This window comes from Megalobrama amblycephala, linkage group LG7 (genome assembly GCF_018812025.1).
Source record: "Megalobrama amblycephala isolate DHTTF-2021 linkage group LG7, ASM1881202v1, whole genome shotgun sequence".
In the NCBI taxonomy this organism is placed as follows: Eukaryota; Metazoa; Chordata; class Actinopteri; order Cypriniformes; family Xenocyprididae; genus Megalobrama; species Megalobrama amblycephala.
Window position 1 is genome coordinate 290,422 of NC_063050.1, and position 16,105 is coordinate 306,526.

Consider the following 16,105-nt stretch of genomic DNA (forward strand, 5'->3'; position numbering starts at 1 on the left):
TCTTGTGTTCAGGGGCCTGTGATCTCACACTGGATCCAAACACAGCACACACTGAACTCATTCTCTCTGATGAGAACAGGAAGATCACAAATATGAGAACAAAGCAGCCATATCCTGATCATCCAGAGAGATTTGATGAGTATTTTCAGGTTCTGTGTGGAGAGAGTCTGCCTGGACGCTGTTACTGGGAGGTTGAATGGAGCAGAGGTGCTGTTATATCAGTGTCATATAAAGGAATCAGCAGGAAAGGATTGATGGAAGACTGTATGTTTGGATACAATGACAAATCCTGGAGTCTGGACTGCTTTAATACTAATTTCTATGTCCGTCACAATACAAACGGCACTTATATACCTGTCGACCGTTCATCTTCTACTAGAGTAGGAGTGTATGTGGACGTGTCGGCCAGGACTCTGTCCTTCTACACCGTCTCTGACACACACACACTCACACACTTACACACATTCAACACCACATTCACTGAACCCCTCTATGCTGGATTTAGAGTTGATTATTATAAATCCTCAGTGTGTCTGTGTGACATTAAACAGCCTCCTGTGAGAAACAACAGTGATACACACACAACCGGGTGAGTGAAATATACTGTGTCTTAGTGAAGGACTAATAGTTCAATTCTCTGTTCTTCATTCATCACTAAACACTAGGGATGCATGATATTGGATTTTTGCTGATACCCGATATGCCCATATACACAATATTGGCAAAAGTTTTGGGATGCCTGCCTGTATGCGCACATTAATTTGAATGACATCACATTCTTAATCCTTAGGGTTTAATATGGTGTTGGCCCACCCTTTGCAGTTATAACAGCCTCAACTCTTCTGGGAAGGCTTTCCACAAGGTTTAGGAGTGTGTTTATGGGAATTTTTCGACATTCTTCTAGAGGCGCATTTGTGAGGTCAGGCAGTGATGTTGATGAGAAGGCCTGGCTCACAGTCTCCGCTCTAATTCATCCCAAAGGTGTACTATCAGGTCTGTAGCTACTATTGGGTCTATTTCCTAAGCATGCGCTCACCCCGCTCTGTGATTTTACGTCAAGTCAAGTCAAGTCACCTTTATTTATATAGCGCTTTTTACAATGCAGATTGTGTCAAAGCAGCTTTACATTGATAACTGGTACATAATTTGGCTGCACAGCAGCTCTTAAATAATAGTGTCAATGCAGGCAGATCAAAGCACTGTTGAATAAATGTCAAGAATACTATTGAATATCAAATGTCAAGTGTCCCCAACTAAGCAAGCCAAAGGCGACAGCGGCAAGGAACCCAAACTCCATCAGGTGACATCAGGTGGCAAACAAGTGGCAAATAGGTGTTAAGATGGAGAAAAAAACCTTGGGAGACACCTTAGTCGGGGGGCCAGTTCTCCTCTGGCGAACAGTGCTTTGTTACAATCAGGTTGCTATCATAAGTCTGATAGGATCGCAGCAATCAAAGTATTTATTTCAGTTCCATCCAGTTGAGGATCGTATTCATCACGCCGGTATGGACGGTCTGTTGAGGAACTGTGCTACTGGCTGTCGTGTCGATGAGGCCTTCACAATGGATGATCCAGTTGACTCCATCTCTGCTGATACTTCAGGGCTGCGTTGTGGTCGTGTCCAGTTGAGGATCGTATTTATCACGCCGGGATGGGCGGTCAGTTGAGGAACTGTAGCACTGGCTGTCGTGTTGATGATGTCTTCACAATGGATGATCTAGTTGACTCGATCTCTGCTGATACTTCAGGGCTGCGTTGTGGTCGTGTTATGGCACCGGTCCTTGGTCTCAGCTGGATACGGCCCGGATCCGGTTGACTACGGTAAACCTCGGGATAAACAGAAAGACTAATATTAGCGTAGATGCCATTCTTTTTCTGATGTAACGAGTACATCTGGTGTTATAGGAAGTGTTCCTACCACTTCATGGTTGAGTTGCTGTTGTTCCCAATTGCTTCCACTTTTTTGTGGTACCACTAACAGTTGACTGTGGAATATTTAGTAGTGAGGAAATTTCACGAATGGACTTATTGCACAGGTAGCAACTTGTCACGGTACCACGCTTGAATTCACTGAGCTCCTGAGAGGGACCCATTCTTTCACAAATGTTTGTAGAAGCAGTCTGCATGCCTAGGTGCTTGATTTTATACACCTGTGGCCATAGAAGAGATTGGAACTCCTGAATTCAATGATTTGGAGGGGTGTCCCAATACTTTTGGCAATATAGTGTATTTCAACACATTTTGGCCAATAGCAGATGCCGATACCAATATATATTTTTTTCCTTTATTTGAAAACAACACCAAGTCTCTCTTGTGCAGTTATTATAAACACATTCTTTTTAATTTTATTTAGTTTTGAGCAAAAACAATTTTTTCATTCAGTTAAGAGACATTGAACACTGGCTGGTTATGTGCTTGATCAAAAAAATTAATTTTGGATCATTTTTAACCAAAAAAATTTACAGACTGCAGCTTTAAATATATGACATTTTTGATATTACATGTGATAAAGCTTTCAATATTTATATCACTTTTTTTTTTATAGATGGGATGTTCAGAATGTTTAATATTTTTCGTATATTGGCAATTATTGCCACATTTATAATTCCCAATAGGGATTGTTCCTGCGAGAGTCTAGGTTATAGACTTCTTTGGGGAACAGGCTCTAACTAGTTTGTCCCTGATATTTCTGACACTTTTGTAAGCAATAATTGGAGAATCTTGTTACCACATATGCACCAAAAACGTTCAATATAAATAAGGTGGGGAGAAATACTGGCATATTTTGCAGGATGATCCGTCTTTAAAAGATACGTATACAAGACTTGATTTTCTCTGCTCCATTTTCTGACTATTTTGATCTCTCCATTTCACAAATGTTGCTGGTATTGTCCCAAAATTATTTAAAAGAAATTGTCCATGACATTTTAACTGTAGTGTCCCAAGTTAAATTTTGTCTTTTATGTTTCACAGAAGAAACTTAGTTATACAGGTTTGAAACAACATCAGACTAAATGATCGATCATTTTTGTGTGAACTAAGTATGTGTCACAGAACAGTTTGTGTGTGTGTTTCTTTTTCATTTTTGTCTTACTTTTAGAAAATGAATGTGAATTATGTTTGTGTTTTATAGTGTGGATCATTGTGGAGAGTTCAGAATTACAGCAGAACTACACAAATGTAGGTCGACACACACAATCATTTAGTGATTTGATGTTGATTTGTCTCATTTATTGAAATGTTTCTCTCTTATTGTGTTCAGATGCCTGTGATCTCACACTGGATCCAAACACAGCAAACACTTATCTCATTCTGTCTGAGGAGAACAGGAAGGTGACTCGTGTGTTTCAGGATCAGTCGTATCCTGATCATCCTGAGAGATTTGATGTTACTCCTCAGGTTCTGTGTGGAGAGAGTCTGACTGGACGCTGTTACTGGGAGGCTGAATGGAGCAGAGGTGCTGAAATATCAGTGACATATAAAGGAATCAGCAGGAAAGGAGAGAGTGAAGACTGTGTGTTTGGATACAATGACAAATCCTGGAGTCTGGAGTGCTCTAATAAAAGTTTCTCTGCCCGTCACAATAAGAACAGCACTAAGATACCTGTCATCAGTTCATCCTCTAAGAGAGTAGGAGTGTATGTGGACGTGTCGGCCGGCACTCTGTCCTTCTACAGCGTCTCTGACACACACACACTCACACACTTACACACATTCAACACCACATTCACTGAACCCCTCTATGCTGGATTTGGGGTTCATTATTATAAATCCTCAGTGTCTCTGTGTGACATTAATCAACCTCCTTTGAGAAACGACAGTGATACACACACAACCAGGTGAGTGAAATATACTGTCTTAGTGAAGGATGTTTCCAGACTGTGATAGCTGATAGCAGATGCCGATACCAATAATAAAAATGTTTTCCTTTATTTGGAAACAACATCAAGTCTCTCCTGTGCAGGGGCTATAAACAAATTAATTTTCATTTTAGTTAGTTTTGAGCAAAAGCTATTTTTTCAATTTCAGAGTTTGGAGGTCTCTGATTTACCAGTATTTCTCACAAGCTAAACTTTAATTTACTATTAATTTTCTGTAATTTTCTAGCTGTAGTGTGATCTTATGTTCTATTAATATGCCTGCAGGTGAGGAATAAGACAAAAATAATCAAATTCACTCAGTATTACTTGATCTATTCCAGCACTCCCTCAATTACAATCAAGCACAATTAACTGTAGACAGTTGTGTTGTAAGAAATAAAACAGTCCAGTTCTTTATAGTCAAACTCATTTATTATGTTTGGATAATGAACATTTCTGTCCACCCCAGACTGCTTGCTGTCCACCTCTGTGAAAATATCCTGCTTCACCACTGTTAAAAACACTGATTTATAGAATACTTGAGACAATTTTCAACTTGAGCTCATTGATGGATGTAACACAGTTCGTATATACGGGAAGAAGGAGGCGGGAACCGGTGAACATTCAACAAAACTTTAATATATAAAAAAACAAAGAACAAAACGAAAGTACACAAGGGTCTGCCGGCCACACAAAAATAAAATAAAGTCCAGGCCTGGTCCTCTCTCATCCTTCACTGTTGTCGCTCCTCCTTTTATGCTCCCGGAGCTCCTCCGTGAGAGACTCGAAGGTGAAGGTGAAGCTCATTAACTCTCGCGCCACCGGCCTCGCATCGTTCCCTCACGGCTTTCGCCCGCCCTGGTCGCCACATACCCCCATCGCCCCTCTCAGGCCGGGGAGTACTCCCGCGACTGCGCTTACTCCCCCCCGGGGCCTGACTCGGTGGCCGCAGCACCTGGGGGTAAGGACAGACGAGACGAGAGAAAGGAGACAGAAGCAAGGGGAGCGACAGGACGAGAGAGGGGAGAGAGGAAAAAAAAAAAAAAAATTCTGGGTCCGGTTCCCAGACACACTGCCACTCGGTTTTCAGACTGCCGAGAGGCTCTTCCTCGCGGTGCCATGCGATGGCACTGGACGCTCAGTGGACGGCCCGATCCTCGACCGCCTCCTGGCGGCCAGCGATGGCTCCTCTGGTTGAGGGCAGCTGGCAGCGAGTCCGCCGTCCCCTGCTCCTCCCCTTCATGGTGGACGGTAGCAGGCTCCAGCCCACGGCAGACGACGGCACTCCTCCGCTCCCTCCAGGACGGCAGCCACCCCACCTCGTCCCAGGAGCACGGCATCCGGGTCTCCGTCCCATAATAAAACATAAAATAAAGTCCAGGCCTGGTCCTCTCTCGTCCTTCACTGTCGTCGCTCCTCCTTTTATGCTCCCGGAGCTCCTCCGTGAGAGACTTGAGGCCGGTGTGTCCCAGGTGGAGCTCATTAACTCTCGCGCCGTTCCCTCACGGCTCTTGCCCGCCCTGGTCGCCACAATGGAGAATATAGATTTCATGTAGACTAGTTAAACAGAGCCTACATAAAAATAACTTGCCAATGAAGTTTAGGCAAGGCAAGGCAAGGCAAGGCAATTTTATTTGTATAGCACATTTCATACACAATGGTAATTCAAAGTGCTTTACATAAAGAAGAATAATACAAATAGAGCATAAGGAATAAAAAATAAAAGTAAAAACAGAGAATTTTGTTATCTGGATGGATGAGCTAGGAAGTCTTAGGGTTGTTGGTGTTGTTGTTGTTGTCCATCAGAGTGGATCTAAATGGATTTTTCTCACACGACAGGACTGCTACCTGTTAAGGCACTTCAAACTGATAAAGTTTCAATCTCCCCTTTTGCCAAGACACCTCAAACTGCGCCACACAGCCCAAATCCACCTTCCGGAGATATCTTATCTATGCAACGCAGTTCAAATTTCCCCTTTGGAAATTTCCCCCTTTGGAAAGTGTCCTGACTGTAATCCAGAGATATCTTAACCATGCACCACAGCTCAAATTTCCCCATGGTTTGTCCCCTTATCCAATTTACCAAATTTTAACCTAATCACAAATGCCTTCTTCCTAATTCTCCCAGCTCTTTCAACCAGACAGCAATTTTTAAAATGCATTAAAAGTCAGAAATAACAAGATGATACATAAAAAATATAAAATACATTAAAAATGAAACAAAAACAGGAAAAGGAATTAAAAGAATAAAAAGATAATATGTATAAAATAAAATGCAAACAGTTCGGACATAGCACAGTGCTCAGTTAGCAAATGCATAGATAAAAAGATATGTTTTGAGTCTGGATTTGAATGTGGTTACTGCTGGAGCACGCCTGATCTCTTCTGGAAGCTGGTTCCAGCTGCGGCTGGCGTAACAGCTAGGGGACTGAGGACTGGTGTGATGTGTTCATGTTTTCTGGTTCTGCTCAGAATTCTGGCAGCAGCGTTCTGTATGAGCTGCAGCTGTCTAATGGTCTTTTTGGGAAGACCAGTGAGGAGCCCATTACAATAATCCACCCTGCTGGTGATGAAAGCATGAACAAGTTTCTCTAAGTCTTGACTGGAGACAAAGCATCTAATTCTTGCAATATTTTTGAGATGATAATATGCTGATTTAGTTACTGTCTTTACATGGCTACTGAAACTCAGGTCTGACTCCAAAATCACACCAAGATTCCTGACTTGATTTGTAGTTGTTTGACCCCTAGAGTGAAGGTACGTGTTCACTTTGAGAACTTCATCTTTGTTTCCAAATGCAATGACTTCAGTTTTGTCTTTGTTTAACTGAAGGAAGTTTAGGTACATCCAATTTTTTAATTTCATCAATGCGTTGGCACAGGGAGTCAATGGGGCTGTAGTCGTTAGGTGATAGGGCTAGGTAAATCTGTGACAGATTTACTCTTTATGTTTTTATAGTAGACTGTTAGTGTGTTGTTGATTTTGAATTGTTGATAACACTTTACAGTAAGATCCCATTAGTTAACATTCACTAATGTAGTAACTAACAGTGAGCAATACCAATACACTTGTTGAGGCATTAATTTTTGTTAACATTAGTAAATAAAAAAAATGTTTATTGTTAGTACATGTTAGTTCAGGTCCATTAAATAATATTGACAGATACAACTTTTGATTTTAATAATGATTTAATAAATGTTGAAATTAACATTAATTGAGATTAATAAACACTTTAGTATTTTTCATTGTTATTTCATGCTAACTAATGTAGTTAAAGTCACCATCATTTATTAGTTTATTATTAATTTTGTACCTTGGTTGTGCATAAAAAACCTCTCTTTTTTTTTCTCCTTCATCTGGTTCTTCCCAGGTTCTCTGACTCCAAACCTTCTGGGCTCAATATTCACCCACTGCTGAACTGTCAGTCTTGTGTCCATATAGCTGATTCTGATCAGTGGGTTCAGATTGATCCGTCGGCCTGTACAGATGAAGGAGGGTCAAAGTTCAGGGTCAGCACTGACCCAGGCCGTTACGAGTGTGTCCGGACCAGAATGCGATGGGTCTGTGACTGTGACGTCACCCTTCAGTACTGTACCGTAGACGGACACTTCCTCAACACAGAGCTGGAGAGGCTGCAGTGTAACCGGATCGGTCCAGTGATTGACGTGATGGTGATCTCAGGGAAACTGGAGGAAGTTCATCTGCCCCATTACGCCTGTTTAGGAGAGTCTGACCCCTCTCTCAAAGATGCTGTGAAAGTCCTCAGCGTAAAAGACGAGGGAATAACCACAGAACCTGTGCAGTTGACCCGATTCCATGCTAAGATTGTCCAACCATCCTTCTCTCTTAAAACATTAATAATAAGTTGGATAATGCAAGTAGATGAACACTGTGATCTTCTTCTCTACATGCATTCTAAAGTTCCTCTCATTCTACATGTCTACTTTTTCCCATTTGATGATTGTGCAAAAGAAAAAGTTGAGAAGGAGGAAAAGTCAAGTTGTCCAATCCCGCATCCCAGACCTGACAGGCCATTTCGGATGAAAACGCCACACATTCTTGACATTTCTGGTGCCTTGACTATCCATCCCAAAGAAGGGATCACACTCAGAAGAGAAACTCCTCCAAACTACTTCAAGGTCACAACACGTCTGGAGAATGATCTTCAAATGACTCTTATCAGAGAAGAGGATAAGGAGGAGGTCTGGACTGCAACAATTTTGAAATATGAACTTGATCTGATAAATCCAAAGAGAGACGAGCCAAATTTGAATAGCGAAGCAGGTAATGCACAATTTACTACTGGCCAGATCTCATTCAGGGGGTTAAAAATGTCCAGATAATTGCAGATAAACTGTGTCAGTTGAAACTATTTCATCAGGAACATTCATTTTTAGGTCTTAAGCCCTATTCGGATGGGATTTGTTTTACATGGGGTTGTGGAGTAAAGCACGGGACTAGACATCTCAGTAAAACTAGCAGAAGTGGGAGGGGTAACGTGATTTATGCACCGCCGTCACCTCACTGTCGTCATGTGGGTATGCGTTGCTTCCTGATACCATGTGCACAAACGCATATAATCTAAATATATAAACTATATATAACAGTTGGGTCCGATCAAACGATTTATTAATTAAATTCTGATTGTATTATGATGTAATATGCACTTTAGTTTTGTGCCTCTGACAATTGCTTCGATCTTCTTTTTGCTCTGAATGGTTTGTAGAAAATATTTGAGCATTGCCACAGACTTGTCCCACCACCTACAACACAAATTAATGTTTCTTCCAGCGCTTTCATGCTTGAAAAAGTCAGTAAAGATTACAGCGACTTTTACCTTCTGTAAAAAGGTCCGGAAAAATTACCTCAGGTAATACTAATCCCGTTCGAATAGACCCGCTGTATCCACTGATCCTGTTTAAATGTAGTTTTCTGCGCATTTTTCAAGCATGGAAGCACTTAAAGAAACATTTATTTGTGTTGTAGGTGGCGGGACAAGTCTGTGGCAAACCTCAAGTATTTTCCACATACTATTCAGAGCAAAAAGAAGATCGAAAGCACTTGTCAGAGGCACAAAACTAATTTTATCTTTAGCTAAGTGCCTATTACCATCATATTCCAATCAGAATTTAATTAGTAAATCGGACCCAACTGTTATAATTAGTTTATATATTTAGATTATATGTGTTTGTGCACACTATCAGGAAGCAACGTATACCCACATGACGACGGAGAGGTGATGGTGGTGCGTAAATCGAGTTACCCCTCCCACTTCTGCTAGTTTTACTGAGATGTCTTATCCTGTGCAAATTGGCCAATTAATATTACAGATGTTCTGAGGTAAAATTACTTTACTCCACCTCCCCATGTAAAACTAATCCAGTCCGAATAGGGCTCTAGTCTGTAATGATTACTGAGATGGCACATTCGGATGGGACTAAAATCACTGAGAAGCTCTGGTAATAATTACTTAACCCCCACCTCCCCATGTAAAACTAATCCCGTCCGAATAGGGCTATAGAGTCTCTTCTAATAAGCTGATGAGTTGATTCAGGTGTGTTTGATCAGGAATAGTTTGAAAATGTGGTGTTGGTGTGCCTCCAGGAACAGGCATGGGAAACACTGCTTTTGTGTGTGTATGTGTGTAACAATATAGTTTAAAAAATTAAAGTTAGACAAGTACATGATATGAACAACCACAGCGCTAAACATAGTTACTGAGTGTGAGTCACAATCATGTAAATGGAAATCATACTGCATTTAGAAAAAGCCCGCTCAAGTGAAGACCATACACTGTTGAAGCCTCTGATCTGATTCTTGAACGTTTAATGGTATCATGCTACTACTTTGGGTGAAAATGATTGGTTTCCAAAAGCTTTTAGAGCAAACAGTGTGGAACTTTGTTTTTTTTTTTGTCATTTTTTAAATGAATTCCAAAAAAAAAATCTGTTTTTAAAGGATTAGTTCACTTTCAAATGAAAAATTAGCCCAACCTTTACTCACCTTCAAGCCATCCTAGGTGTATATGACTCTCTTCTTTCTGATAAACACAGAGATATATTAATAAATATCCTGACACAGCCGAGCTTTATAATGGTAGTGAACAGGGGTCACGAGTATGAATCTGAAGAAAGTGTCTCCATCAGGGGCGTTTCCTCTGAGTAGGCAAGGGAGGCAGTGTCTCCTCAAAAAAAATAGGATGGGAAAATAATCCATATTACGTATAAAACAACACAAATATTACAAATTATGACATTAAAAAGAGCGCAAGTCACACGTATTTCTTAAGGAACACTGCCCAACAGCGACACCCGCAGGTGAAGTTACACAGAGGAGTCATGCTTTACAGTCTATGGAGTCATGTCTCCCTTTCCTCTCATAGAAAATCATAGAAAACCATTTGATCCCCGGCGTGCGATGGGTTTTGTGGGGAGTGATTGAGAATGAATGGGGGAAAGTCACGTGAGAGGAGGCAATGTCTTCATCGCGCTATGATTGGATGTAATTGGTTATGATTGGATATGATTTTATGCTTATGATTTTATGGATATGTTTGTGCGATAAATCCCGCCTCTTGTTGACGTGCACGTTCCGCGCGTCAGTTTGACTGAACAAATAATGGCGTCAATCGGAAGACTAATCGTTTACTTACTTTTCAGAGTTAGATATCACCGCTTTGTCATGTCAAAATCAAACTTGAAATGGACTGAAAGCTTGATGACACTGTAAAAAATGCTGTTCTTACTTAGAGTTTTTGTCTTGTTTCCAGTCCAAATATCTAAAAATTCTTAGATTAAGAAGCATTTTCTTGACAAGTAAAAATTATTTTCTTGTTTTTAGGAAAAATAACTCAAAATTAATTGAGTTTTTCCTTAAAACAAGCAAAATAATCTGCCAGTGGGGTAAGTAAAATAATCTTATATCAAACCAAAAATAAGATATATAATCTTGTTTTCAGTTTGGATTAAGATTATTTTACTTACCCCACTGGCAGATTATTTTGCTTGTTTTAAGGAAAAACACTTAATTTTGAGTTATTTTTCCTAAAAACAAGAAAATAATTTTTTACTTGTCAAAAAAATGCTTCTTGATTTAAGAACTTTAAGATATTTTGACTAGAAACAAGACAAAAACTCTAAGTAAGAACAGCATTTTTTGCAGTGTGCATTTTTTTTTATTTTTTTTTTTTAGTGCAATCAGCTTGGTGAAATTAAAAATACAATTCGTGTCTGTGACAGACGGTGTTTACGGAACATGACTGATGATCCAAAATAGCCTAAGTTGACAATTAAAAAGAAAAAACGCAATACACAAAATAAAATATATTATTTAAATTATTATTGCCTTTAGTTATTATTTTGGAATGAATGTAGAAATGCTTAAAACACTAACTTGATGAGATTGACTTGGTTTTGATAAATAGAACATTACATTGTTACATTGTTCTTTTTTGATGTACTGTAAAGTAATGTTCATTTAACAAGGAAGATGTCAACATTAAGAGTAATGCACATGAATTTACATTGATTCATAAAAAAAATGTGCCTCCTCATTTCAGAACACCACTGCATGCCACTGGTCTCCATCCACATCCATCCATCATAAACGTACTCCACACGGCTCCAGGGTGTTAATAAATGCCTTCTGAAGCGAAGCGATGCGATGCGTTATTGTAAAAAAATATCCATATTTAACAAGTTATAAAGTAAAACTCTCGCAGTTCAAAATGCTTACACTACATCCTACACCTTTCAAATTCAACTCACGGAAAAAGATTAACTGACTGAAGTTGAATAGGGAAGGTGGTCTGGTGGAAACTAGATATTTAACTTCATAACTTGTTAAATATGGATTTTTTTTTTACACAAACTCATTGCTTTGCTTCAGAACGCCTTTATTAACCCCCGGAGCCGTATGCAGTACGTTTATTATGGATGGGTGTGGATGGAGACACTTTCTTCAGCTCATACTCGTGACCCCTGTTCACTGCCATTATAAAGCTTGGATGTGCCAGGATATTTATTAATGTATCTCCGATTGTGTTTATCAGAAAGAAGAGAGTCATATAAACCTAGGATGGCTTGAGGGTGAGTAAAGGTTGGGCTAATTTTTTTATTTGAAAGTGAAGTAATCTAAAATAGATGTAGATTAACACGGCTGTAAAAATCCTGATCGGAGCATAAAAGCAGAGTGTGGTGAGACACTCAACGTTCTGAGGAAGATGAACCAGAACAATATTCCTGAACAGTCAGCAAACAAACACAAGGATGGTAATAAAGATGTCATGAAATCACTTTAAGAAGCTTATATATGTGCCTTTGTCTCTATTTCAGTGCAGATGAGCAGTAACACTCCCACTGGAGACAGTGTTGGTGTAACAGCTGACACAGGTGCAAGTGTAAACGCTCCTGTACTCACTAGAAACACTATCACGGGCCCAGTACACATCAACTACATCTTAAACCCTGCAGTACACAATGCGGCAACAAGGATCAATGAAGGTACTGTATAATTTAAATAGGAACTTTAAATAACTGACTTTTAGCAGAATGTTTGTTTACAGCTGTCAGTATTTAAACAGGGATTCTCAGAAAGTTCTCCAGTGCTGCTCATTTTGTATGTCTCTCATCTACCACACCTGATTCAACTCCTCATCAAATTAGTAGAGACTGCAAGAGCTGAATTGGTTGTGTTAGATAAAGAAGACAAGCAGAATATTCAGTGCTGTTGATTCACAGCTCAGCTCCAGGACAGGTTTGAGAAGCACTGCTTTAGAGAATAACTTAAGCTGCTTTTCCACCATCGAGCCAAACAGTTCTAAGGACAGTAAGGAACGGCTCCAGTTATATTAACACTTCAGCTTAGTTCTCAGCCCAGAATTTTCAGCACACTAAGCCAACTGGTAGAATGCATGTAGTGACGTTCAGGATTGGTCACATGTCTGTTGCCTGGCTACCAGTTTCTCTGTAGCTGGCCAAGTATGCTATATGAGTGAAGTAAACTCAAATTATTAATAATATAAAAATAAAAAAATCTGATCATTCGCCATAATATGGTTGCTATTTACGCCTTATACTACGGGCTGTTGAATGCTTAAATTTGATGAATGTTCTAACATGTGCAATTATTTACAGCTACAGTAGTTCCAGGCAGGTCTTGACCGCATTACAGTTCCATATCACTTCGCCAAATTATTTCAGTTCTTTCAAAGGTCCTTACAGCCGACAATAGAGTGCCTCAGGGATGACGCATTTTTGTAGGCAAAACCCGGAAGCGAGTTAGCATTTTAGGACTTCGGGTTCCAACGCCGTCAAGTCTATGGGCTTTTTGAATGGGTTTTTGCTAAATCGCCTGAAATAAGGTCTGTGGTTAACAAAGCCTCTAAATACTTTCACGTTTTGATCTATGACATAAAACACACCAGTTATAACCCACTTGTGATTTTTTAAAAACTTTTACTGTGTCTTAAAATCGGCGGTTGCTAACAAATTGCTAAAAGGGACTACTTCCTTTGGCGGGGACTTTAGACGTCATCATTAAAAATGGGACATTTGGGCAGCATTTCTCATGAAAAAGTGGATAAGTATTCATAAACAGCGCAGATCATAATCAGCGAGCATGTTTATAAATAAAGTTGTTTTCTAAATAAAGTTTGAGGAGGCTTGGTGGTGACGACGTTGATCCGCAACCTTGGTGTGCTGTAGTCCGTTTATAGCCTACTGTTAGCCTTTTATATCTGACCACTTTATATAGGCTTCAAAATCTATAAATGTTGTGTTCACTTGTAAAGATTATCTTGATAGACAAAACGTGTAAGTGTCATAACCCTTTGTTAAACACAGAGCTTATTTTCTGCGATTTTCCAAAAGTCTATGGGAAAAATGCATAGGCTTTCAACTGAGGGAACCCGTGCGCCGCTAACTTCCGGGTTGGCCTACAAAAACACGTCATCCCTGGGGCACTCTATGGCAAAAGAAACAAAACTCACAATGACACTGATCAAGCTAATAAATATAGTAAACAATATGATAAAAACGACAAATTATTTCCATGTTTTTTATCACAAAATTATGTTTTACTATACGTAAAGCACATACTGTCTTTCTCTCACTGAAACGCACACACTTGTACAGTACGGACACACACTCATACAGACGCGTGTTGACCACGTTGCTCTGACAAATTCATCAGTGAAATAGTTTAGCAACTTTAAAGATAGATGACATTTCTCACCAGTGAGGCAAAAACACTGCTGTTTTTGAAGCAGATAAGCTTACAGTTTCACTATTAGAGAGGCTGCTGTCGAACACTGTTGAGAGACACACAGACTGAGGTCATTCACACATGCCTCTCTCTCTCCAATAACTGTACTAATAACTACATTAGTCTTCTATCAGTGGCTCAAGCCTCTGTTACTAGCTCTGACATTTTGTAATTAGCAACAGAAGGCATTAGTCCTACACACAAGAGAGCTTTAAGGACAAAAACCTGACAAATGTCTTTAAATACAACATCAGAACAATGTCTTGTGGTGTGGGTAGCATAGAATAAGTGGAAAGATTCACTCTGGTCCATTGAATCATTAGTAAATAATGCACACCTGAGATGTAATGGCATTTCAGTCCAAACACAGTTCATAGTTCTGAATCCAGAATCCGTGAGATCTCTTACTCTTTGACCTATTATCGCTTTTCCTCTTTCTCAAAGACTCAGCTACAGAGGACAGTAAATCTGAAAACTGAAACCATCATCCGTCACATCAGGAAATCCAGGAGTACATCATGTGCCACATCCCCATCTTCTGCTGGATCTCTCTCACTGTTCTTCAGCCTCTGCTGGCTCGAGAGACCAACAACTCTCACAGAAATGTACACAAACTTCTTGTGTCCAGTGGCACAACACTTTTTAGAGTTAAGACATTTGACTTTGCAGTACGTTGGTGTTGAAGATGTTAAACTTCCTCGAAGAGGGGGTGATATATATAAAAAAAGATTTTAAAACGTGAAGCATATTGGATATACACTTTGAATCCATTATAATCTAATGGTCTCAATGAAGAATTTGATATTCAGCCTTTAATTTTGTTATTGATCTGTATGTGTGGATTTATTGCATTATGTTCGTTATGTTGTTGGTATTTTCTTTTGTTTTCTTGCAGTCAGTCATTTTCTGATTGAAATTTTTTGATTGATTCATATTTTCAGGTATTTCTTGATATGTATATGTTTGTTTTCAGTTAATTGATGTTTTCACTTTTATTCTAGTTATGTGATTTGTTTGTTGCCCTTTTTTTTGTCATGTGGGATTATGTGATACGGGTTTGTGTGTATAAGGGCGTATATTCATATAGCCTCTTCCATGGCCTCATGGGATAGGAAAGTGTCCATCATTTGCAAACTTCAGAATCTCGCCAAATGTAGCAGGTCATCCGTGTACGTTTTGATATTGTTTTGTGTGTCTGAATTCACAGTACTCATTTCTTTTGTCTCAGTGTTTTTCACCTACTCAATAGTAGGGAAGCATGTGATTTTAGATGCAGCTCTTGTGTTCATTGACTGATGAAGAGCCATTAGGCTCGAAGCATCACCTGTGGTGAGAACATAAAATAAATATTTTTCTATTTTTGGTGAGCCAACTTTTCTGTTTCATTTTGTACATAAATTATGAAATGAAGAATTTTACTATAAAGTATAGTTGTGGCAAATATAATCCAGCTTTTTTTTTCTCATATAATTATGTTCCTCTGCAAACACACAGAGTTTGATGAAATACAATGTTCTGTCATGAAACTCTAATGGGCAGGCTAATAGGTCCTTTAACTCAACCTGCTTGTAATCACATTATCTATAGGACACAGATGATTGGTTCCTGCTGTATTAGTACACTGTTAAAAATAAATGTAAATTTACAGGTAATGGTCTGTATTTTTTACAGGATTTTTTTACAGTGTAGTCAATGAGCTTGTGTGCTCAATCTTCTAATACATGAGTAGCATTTGCCTTAGCAGTGCAGCACGCTTCAGAATTCCTCCATCGTCCCCAGCTCCACCTGTATAGAGTCGCATGTCTTACTTGCGAGTCCTGGACTTGCTCTGCAGCAGCAACAGCAGTAATCAAGAGCAGCAGCAGCGTAGTAGATCTGTTCTGCCAAGACCGAACATATCAACATTGTCATACCCATTACCATGCCAAAAACTCAGAGAGTTGTGACAGAACTGCAATGAGGGAACATTTAATATATTCTTT

General features: G+C 39.4%; 1 protein-coding gene and 1 long non-coding RNA gene across 4 annotated transcripts in view; one reads left to right on the forward strand and one right to left on the reverse strand.

The window, feature by feature from the left end:
• Positions 1–16,105, forward strand: part of LOC125271558 (NACHT, LRR and PYD domains-containing protein 12-like) — a 60,777-nt gene that overhangs the window by 26,038 nt on the left and 18,634 nt on the right. The window contains exons 13-18 of one of the 3 annotated variants that reach the window (XM_048195611.1): positions 13–589; positions 3,134–3,180; positions 3,263–3,839; positions 7,231–8,144; positions 12,194–12,361; positions 14,568–15,490. In XM_048195611.1, the coding sequence (XP_048051568.1) occupies positions 13–589; positions 3,134–3,180; positions 3,263–3,839; positions 7,231–8,144; positions 12,194–12,361; positions 14,568–14,602 (2,318 nt within the window). In that variant the 3' untranslated portion in view covers positions 14,603–15,490. Of the gene's footprint in view, positions 1–12; positions 590–3,133; positions 3,181–3,262; positions 3,840–7,230; positions 8,145–12,193; positions 12,362–14,567; positions 15,491–16,105 lie in introns of those variants that run through there. The other 2 variants (XM_048195614.1, XM_048195613.1) reach the window with 2 other exon arrangements.
• LOC125271561 overlaps positions 1–16,105 on the reverse strand; it is a 33,413-nt gene that overhangs the window by 7,576 nt on the left and 9,732 nt on the right. The gene's annotated exons all lie outside the window — the stretch shown is intronic.